The sequence below is a fragment of the Cavia porcellus genome, unplaced genomic scaffold (genome assembly GCF_034190915.1).
Source record: "Cavia porcellus strain 051 isolate PalLab524CR breed Dunkin Hartley unplaced genomic scaffold, mCavPor4.1 scaffold_4, whole genome shotgun sequence".
Classification (NCBI taxonomy): domain Eukaryota; kingdom Metazoa; phylum Chordata; class Mammalia; order Rodentia; family Caviidae; genus Cavia; species Cavia porcellus.
The window spans coordinates 55,488,379-55,497,385 of record NW_026947487.1 but is presented as its reverse complement, the minus strand read 5'-3'; the positions used below and the strand labels follow the sequence as shown (position 1 = coordinate 55,497,385).

The 9,007-nt window shown below is 54.4% G+C and overlaps 1 protein-coding gene across 4 annotated transcripts in view; it reads right to left on the bottom strand.

Moving 5' to 3' along the window:
* Tmem255b (transmembrane protein 255B) overlaps window positions 1-9,007 on the bottom strand; it is a 70,675-nt gene that overhangs the window by 42,320 nt on the left and 19,348 nt on the right. For 2 of the 4 annotated variants that reach the window (XM_023560623.2, XM_013141504.3), the window contains exon 9: window positions 6,911-8,843. The exons of 1 other annotated variant lie outside the window; for it this stretch is intronic. In XM_023560623.2, the coding sequence (XP_023416391.1) occupies window positions 8,601-8,843 (243 nt within the window). In that variant the 3' untranslated portion in view covers window positions 6,911-8,600. Of the gene's footprint in view, window positions 1-5,568; window positions 6,884-6,910; window positions 8,844-9,007 lie in introns of those variants that run through there. One more of the 4 variants, XM_003477557.5, reaches the window with a different exon arrangement.

Sequence of the window (9,007 nt, the reverse complement as noted above, 5' to 3'; positions counted from 1 at the left end):
TTCCTAGCAAAAAAAGAAAACCCAGGTATACACCAAACTGACACGGGAAGTTGGAACTGCATGCTCCCTCTGTGTCTCTGGGCCTCAGTTTCCTCTGTACAATGCCCTTTGACTCAGGGGGCTGTGAGCTGGGTGTAGCAATACCCAATGCTCCTGGACTCCAACTCCTTTTGACCTCCTAGGAGGCAGATGCCTGGGGGACAGAGGATGGGGCTTGGATTGGCTGCTGCTTTTGCTTGGTCTCAAAGAGCCTGAGACAAGGTTAACAGCTCCAGGGGGAGTCTATCTGTTTAAGGAATTCTGTCTGGAGACAGCAGTACCCACAGGCTCCAGAGAGGGTCCCAGTGCGGGTGCTGAGGTCAGGGCATAAGTTCTGTTCTGCAGATGACAAGTTCACACTGCATCCTAGACCCAGGCCAGTAGACACCGACTCTGGTGCAGGACAGAGCTCTACCCAGTCCCTATCAGATCCAGAACTGATGTCTAGATGACATGGGCTCGCTGACCTCAGGTAGGGGCTGGAGCTGTGAAGATCAGAGTCAGGTTCCAGGGAGCGTCAGGCCTGGTTACTGAGCAGACAATCTGCCCACCAGGTGCAGGGTAGAGAGGCAGGGCTCAGTCCTGCAGGGCCTTGGGATCTCACCTCCATTTGGTCTCATGCAGACCCACATGGGTGGGACTTGGGATCCCACAGCCAGGGAAGGATAGCTGTCCAACCCTGTGCTGTACACCCCCAACTCCATGTTTTCTCCTTTGAGGCAATGCTGGAACTCTGGAATGTTCTGTAATCTTCCCAGGCGCCTCCTGTAGCCAAGGGCAAAAGGCCACAGAGGAGAAGGGCAAACATAGCAGGGGCTGGGGCAAGGGCTGGGGCGAGGGCTGGGGCTGGACTTGGGCTGGGGTTGGGGCTGGCCTGGGCTCAACTGGTGGACCCAGGAGAAACCACAAGTACCCACAATCATTTTGGAAGGGATAAGGCCATGGAGGGCACCGCGCCAGGGCCAGAGAGGCTCCACACCTCTCTTCCTAAGGCATGGGCTCTAGTCCTGTTCTACCGACTGCCAAGAAGAGCAAACATACAAGTGGCCGAACAATGCAGCCCAGTTCTCCAGCTGGCTAAGCCCCAGGTTTCAAAACACCTGAGGTCCAAACAGAGCCTGAGAGAGACTTCAGGTCTCCTGCTCTGGACAGGGAGGGAAAGAGAAATGACTGTGCACTGCAGAGGAGGAGAAGGAAGAGGAGGAGGAGAAAGAGGAAGAGGAGGGGAAGTGCCAACTGTGCCCTGTGAAGCAGGAGAGAAAGTGCTGCTTCTAGAGGTGGTGGGATGGACTGGATTGTGCTCTTTACATTTATGGCATGAATTTATTTCAGTTTTCTTTTCCTTTTTTGTCACCGGGCCCATTTTCTGTGTTTTCTTGCTGTTTGTTTTTTGTTAGTTTTTAGTGCTTCCCAAGAAGGGCTTTCCTTCTGAGTGCGTTAGCACCTTAGCACCTTAGCACCTTAGCACCCCTTATCCTCCCCAGGACAAGTCAACTCCCTCTCATCAGCATGCTGTGCCATGAACCCATCTGTAGACATTGCCAGCTGTGCTGGTGCAGTCGCCTTTCAGACCTCGACCTACACACAGCACATCCCCACAGAACCCTGCGTGTGACTGAGAGGCTGGGAGCTTCCATGAAGCCAGGGACACATGGTACTGGGCAGCACCCCAGATACGTGAGGACAACCTGCCCACCCTCCCATGAGGCAGGGTCACCGCAAGACACAGCCAGACCCCCGAGCAGGACTCAGGAGGAGGAAAACATGTGAGCTGCAGGCCACAGTGGTACTGACAGGGAAGAAGAAGATGTTGGAGATGCCAAGGAGACAGCAGCGTCCACTACCCATCCAGCACCATGAGTCTGTGTTCAGGCAACAGTATGCCAGCACTGAACCATGGCCCAGCCTCCCAAGTCAGTGTGCTCTGACCCCATGAGCCACAGTGCACGCACACTCACATGCACACAGAAACACTCGGCCCCTCACTTCGAGGGGCACAGGAATTCATGGGGATGGGGATGCATAGCAGCAGGTACCGAACACACATAGTGAAGTGGCAAATCCATCAGTGGAGCTCACCCCCACATGTCCACTTTGGGGGGCAAAGCACAATGGTCCCCACAGTGCCCACCCCACACTTGTCAGCACTTCTCCTGCCTGTGTAGGAGTCCATAGCTCACACTTTTAGAAACTGGACAAGGAGCAACTGAGGGGCTACTGGCTGGAAACCACTTCTGCTGGTCCTTCTGCCTCTACCATGGCAGGCACAGGGGTGGCCCCCCAGAACTCGGAGTCCTGCTCTGCAGCCTTTCTGCTAGTGGGCATGGGTCTGCAGAGACCATAGGATACCAGAGACAAGCAAGACTACCCCAAGAGGGTAGCACTGAGGCTGCCCTTGGAAACGGAGCATACCAACCCCAGCCCCATTGCAGGGTCTCAGGGTGGTCAGGGCCTCCCTGATGGCCAGGGCCATGATAGCACCTCATCTCACAGGTCCACACCCCAGTCTGGAGAGCATAGGCCTGCAATGGGGGACACTCACAGGCAGCCCACTGCCAAGCTTGGGAAAATTCCTGTGCCCAAAGAGCCCCGTGCCACTTAGCATCTACCCACCACACTGCCTCTGCCCAGCCCACTCTCAGCCTGACTTGAATTTTCTGCATCCTCTGGCGAGACTGAGGTGTATGGCCTCTGCCTGGGGTCTGGGTGGACCCCCACTGCACCACTCCTGTTGAGTCGAATGATGTCCCGTCACTCCTGGGTTGTTCCTTATTTCTGGCTTTTAAGACTGTCACTGCTGTGCCAATCTCCTTCGACAAACATGCACACTAAGTCAGGGGAGGCTTGTCACAGTTCCAGAGCTGCCTCATGACCCCAGGCCCACCCCCAACTACCTGTACTGGCCCTTTGCTGTCCTGTCCCCAGAGGCAGGGGACATAGGTGAGAGATGGCTGGAGCCCCCACCACACCCTGCAAGTGTTCTTCCCTGCCCCAGCACTTGCTAGGAGGGTCTGCACCCTGAGGTGCCCCGCTCAATCCCAGGGCTGTGGGAAACCAAGGAAAAGGTTGGGTGCCCTCATCCCAGGATGGCCAGAACCCCAGTTAGTGCTCCCTCAGGGGCTCCACTCATGTAGTGGGTGTCAGTCTGGGAGTGGGAGCCACACTGCCATGGGTGTCACTGTTCTCATTCATGTGGCTGGGCAAGGGACAGACATTCTGGGTAGGAACAAAACCACTGGCCTTGGGATTTAATGTCCTTAACAGCTGAGGGTTGCCATGCAGATTACAGCCCAAGCCAGGCGAGGTGGGTACCACATGCAGAGGTGCTGGTGGACACTGGGAACAACAGGGCTGCATCTCAGGGAAGCCCAGTCCCACCGCACCATGTGGCTCTGACAGGGTCAGCACCACGTGAAGGCTGCTGTGGGGTTTGGCTCCCAGGCCTGTAACTCAGCTTCTCTGCTCTGAGAGGGCCCAGGACCCACTGTGGAGGCCAGAGGCGAAACCCAATGTGCCAGAGACTTGGGGACCTCAAAAGCAAGAGCCTGGCCTCGGGGAGGGTGAGAGACAGGAGGAGGCATTGCTGCTCTGGAAAAGAAGCGGCCATTCACTGTCTTTGATCTGTTACACAGAATGAGTGTCACACACCTCTCTGCCACAGGCTCCTCGAGGTGTTCCAGCTTGGCCCTAACTCCTGAACTTTACCCTCAGGGAGAATGGCATTTGGGCACCCTGCAGACACCTTCATGCAGAGTTTACAGCTTGTACCATGGACTACGCTCACCCAGTGTCCTGCAGGAGAGCCTCATCACAGCCCACTGACACTCTAACCAGGCCCTGAGCTGGGTGCCACATGGGGCTGAGGCCCTGCAAGGTCCATGGAAAATCTCAGATACTGTGCCCAGGGAAGCCACAAAACAGACTCACGTATACACCAAACCCACATTCCTATAAGATCTAGAGTTTCCCATAGATGCCTGGGGAAATCCTAGGCTAGCAGAACCCACTGGACTTTGGGTAAGACAGACAGGTGGACCCTGAAGGTCAGCTCTGAAATCGGGTCACCACGTGGCAGAAGTGCCACTCACAGTTGCATGGGCTCGAGACAAAGGCTACCGGGAAGATCATGGCACCAGCCGAGGGGGCCAGAGGCATCAGCTAGAGCACTGGGAGCTAGCAGAAGGCATGTTGGTCAGCTGATGATATGAGATTTGTGCTCTGACACCCTTGGTTTCACAGCACCTGCACCAGCCGACTCAAATTCACACACGTGACTTCCATGATGTGACTTGTCCTCCTTGCCTGGTTAGGCACAGCTGGCCACATGTAAGAGACACGGATTGGTCCCTAATAATGGCTGAAGGGTCAGTCCATTGGTGCCCTTTGTCCTTTAGCCATGCCACCGTGACTGTGCCAAGGACACGATCAGGTACAGTGTGATGGTGTTACTTGCCCTCCTTCCCACAGCCACTGGGGATTCGCTGGGCTCTCCGCCAGCACCTGACAGATTCCTGACATGCACCCCATCATATGGCTCTCTTCACACTTCACTGTTTCCTTCAATGCTCAAGCCAATTTTCTCCTGAGGAAAAACTAGGTGGCAGAGAGCCCCAGCCAGCACCACCCGCCTATCTCAGCCCTTGTGAGGTCAGGTTTGGCCATAGGAATGAAGACATGGCCACTGAGAGGAGGGCCTTGGAGCTGTCAGCCTGAGGACTGGGCCACACACAGAAGTTGGGGTACAGGAAGACAGCCAGGGGACAGCAGATGGCTGGATTGACAGGGGACAAGATGGAGACCCCAGCTTCTGAGTGCTAAGTGGTAGCAGTAGGAACAGAGCTCTGCCTCAGCCAAGGAAAACATTTTTGCTAATTTCCAAGATTTGGACAAAGTCAATAATTCACATGACCTGAAATCCTAAACTGCCAAGGGCATTGGTACAGAGTTCCATGGAGGCCTTTGGACCTCCCCAAAAATCATTGAGCACAGAAAGGAGATCTCACAGGCCATGGGGAGACCAGGGATGTGCTCCCAGGGATCACAGGGATGCTAGGCCAGTCATCAGCTTCACAGGAAGGCCAGGGACTATGCTCTGGGGGTCATGGGAGGGTGGATCTGCCTGGCACCAGGTAAGTGAGCTCAAGGTGAGGCCAAGATCACCTCTTCCTAGAAAATAGCTCAGGAGGAAAAAACAAATGGTGATAATAATCAGTGATGACAGGTCCCAGGCAGGTGACTATGTCTGTCCTTCAGGGCCAGTGGCTACTCCCACCAGCTGCCCCAACTCCACCAATACCCTCCTTCACCATCCTGTGCTCCTCAGGCTCCCACATAAGCCTTTGCTCAGAGTCCTCAGCTGAGGAGTCTGTGGGAAGGTGTGGCATTCCGCCAACAGGAGCTGCACCTGCACAACCATGTCCCTTTGTCCCCCTTGGACCTAGAGTCCAGGCCTTCAGGGAAGGAAAGACCTCCCCGCGCCAGCCTGAGGCTCCATGGCTGGTTCTACAAAATGAACTGAGGACACGCAGATGAAGGTGGCTGGGGCAGGTTTATTACAGTCCAGGCATCACAGGAGAGATGGGTGTGCAAGGCCTGGGGTCACAAAATTCGGGGCCATGAGATTTGGGGGCTGTAAAACTTAGGGGCCATGAGACTTGTGGTTTCTGAGACTTGGGGCTCTTGTGTGGCTTTGCAGAGGAGGAGCCAGAGTATGAAGGGGGAAGGATGAGACTTTTGAGAGGCAGAGGGATGAGATGGCCAGGGCATCAGTGGTGCCACTCCTCATGAAGAGCTTCTCTCCTCGCTGAGAGTCACCAGACCCCAGAGCCCTGGGGCCCCATCTTCGGGTGGATGCACTCCATCTGCCACCAGTGGTTCCCAACATACTTCAGCTCAAGAACAAATACATCAAGGCACACTCTTGGAACACATCACCAGACCCCTTGACACCAAGGTCCCCCACCGGCTTCCTTTGTGACTCTATGAACTCATCCTCTGACCAGCTCTGAGTGCACGCACCTGTTCCCAGGTGCAGGGCCTCCATTTGTGTAGGAGCTGCATCCCCGGGCCTTCAGCTGAAGATCACAGGACTCCCCTACCCCATCCCACCAGAGCAGAGGTTAGATGTTCAGCCTCTGTGGCAGGCAGGGAGGTCTGTTGCAGGGGCCAAGAGGGCTAACTCATCTGGGATGGCTCAGGGGACTATAGGGCTGGGCACAGAGGCACCAGTCGGGGTGGGGGGTGGCCCAGCTGATGGCTAGCTGGTCTCTTTGAGTTGAACAGACCTCAGGCCACCCTCAGGCTTTAAGAGCAGCATTGGTTATTTGACCAAAGTTTGATTTCACTCCAAGCAAATGTCAGGAGGACACAAGGGGCAAGGTGGAGGTGGCCTTCTTGGGCACACACATGCACACTTCCTGAAAGGAGGCTAGCATGCAGGCACAGGACAGCTGGTCTGTCACAGAAGGGGATTTCACAAACTAGCAAACACCAGGCAGTGCCTTTCAGCCAGGGAGGCTGGGCTCAACAGTCCTGCGACCTGTCTCGGCCTGGCCTGGCAGAGGACCTGCCTCAACGGAAGGGAGGGCACAGCCTTCTAGAACACTTTCAGGGCCCTTCAGAAGGTTGGCTGCAGAAGCAAGAGCTCTAGAGGTGGCTTTATCATAAGCAAACAAACTGTTTCTATTCTAGCACCTCTGAGTCAGGGGGCATAAGGGGGCGGCTTCTCTCCTGGGAGGAAGCAGGCTGGAGCACAGAGTGGCGGGGCATTGGGGGAGCACCCGAGGCTGGAGCTGCACTGCAGGGGAGGCCAGGCATCCTCAGACAGGGAGAGCTCAGCAGAGGGCTGCAAGCAAACAGAGGGCAGCCTCAGTCAACAGGACACAGCCTTACTGGTACCCAGGACACATGTCAGTGCCCACAGGCCTGCCCACAAACAAATCCCGTGGAGCCTCATCTTCCTCAGCTCTGCTCCCAAAGCCTCTGGGCAAGTGCCCAGGAAGGGTCACCCAAGCCCTCCTTAGATATCCACAACTCGCTCATTCCAAGACCATACATTTCCAGAAAAGTACGATGACTAATTGTTTTTGAAACAGTGTTTTGTTAACTCACTAAGTTGTCCAGTAATACTTGAACTCATGATCCTCTTGCCTTCTTTGGTGTTGGGTTTATACCATTGTGCCTGGCCATAGCTGATTATACATACTCAAACTGCCATCCAATGTCTCAGTGAAGGTGTGTTTCAGAGGCAATCAGCATTTAAATCATCAACTCTTAAGTGAACAGCCTGAACCTATGCATTTTCCCAACCATGAGGACCCAGGGGTACTCTGGGAACGTTCTGTCAAGTCTACTGGCAGTGCCTGGCCCTGTGCCTTCCCCAGAGTTCAATCTGCCCTTCACTGAAAATGAGTAGCCATGAAAACCTAACATTAAACCCCCAGAAACCACTGAACAAACCACATAGAATCATGGAGGAATAAACCACATGGAAAGAACCAAACCCTCAGGAACCACAGAGTAAACCCCTAGGAGCCACACAGTAAGCCACTAGGGACTGCAGAGTAAACCCCCAGGAACCACAGAGTAAATCCCAGAAGCCACAGAGTAAACCACCAGGAGCCACAGAGTAAATCCCAGAAGCCACAGAGTAAACCACCAGGAGCCACAGAGTAAATCCCAGAAGCCACAGAGTAAACCACCAGGAGCCACAGAGTAAATCCCCAGGAGCCACAGAGTAAACCACCAGGAGCCACAGAGTAAATCCCCAGGAGCCACAGAGTAAACCACCAGGGGCCACAGAGTGAACCACATGGAACCATGGAGCAAACCCCCAGGAGCCACAGAATAAACCACATAGAACTATGGAGTAAATCCCTAGGAACCACAAAGTAAACCCCCAGGAGCCACAAAGTAAACCACTAGGGGCTGCAGAGTAAACTCCCAGGCGCCACAGAATAAACCACCAGGGCCCACAGAGTAAATCACATGGAACCAAAGAGTAAACTACATGGAACCATGTAGTAAACCCCCAGGAGCCATAGCATAAACTGCCAGGGCTATGGTGTAAACCAGGGGTTCGTAGGAAAATTCCCAAGAACCATGGGACAAATCAGTCCATAAACAGCACTCCATCAGACCAATCCTGTCAATAAGAGACCTATTACACAATTTAGACAACTCTCTTAGCAACAGGGCTTCTTGGGCCTCGTCAACTCAGCCTCTCTCTGCACTTCACTTAGGGAAACTGCACATACTTTTGAGGCTTGATTCCCTGCTCAGAAAAATCCATAGCCACCTGTTCCCTGTGTCACTGTGGGGAGTGTTTTGGCCGTGCTGACATCCACAGTCACAGCTCCAAGGAAGCAAGTGGCACCTGTCTGATCTGCCCTCTCCAGGAGCTGATCAGGACAACATGTTTTTCCACTCCAACATGTGCCAGCACTACAGGCTGGCCCAGATGTCAAGAGGCAGAGGTGCATCCAAAGCTTAGAAGATCTCAGAGGCAGAGAAGAGATATCTGGAAGGCACAGCAGTTGCATCCAAGCACAGATGCTGGCACCTTAACCAACTGCCCTGAGGCCCCCAGGCACCAAACAGGACAAAGGAATGGGCAGAATTGCAGCTCTGTCCTTGAGTTCCTCCATGGTGTGCCAGGTGTCAGGAAAGGCCCATCCTGCAGGGCACCCTGGTACTGCTCCTGGCATCTGTGATTTGGGGCTGTGTCCACAGCAGCCAGGCAATGTGGGAGCCCCAGGTCCTGCCCTTGTCGATCTCATGATCTCACATCTTGCTTTCGCCAAGTCCTGTGCAGAATACGGCATGGCGCATAATGATAGTCTTTCCTTGACAGAGATAGGAGAGGCTGACCAGAGTGGGTATAAAGCTCTTGGGGAAGACAGAGGCGTAGAGCAGGGCAGCTATGCTGGTGTCACCACCGCCTAATGAGTGTGACCAAGAGGTCTCTGCA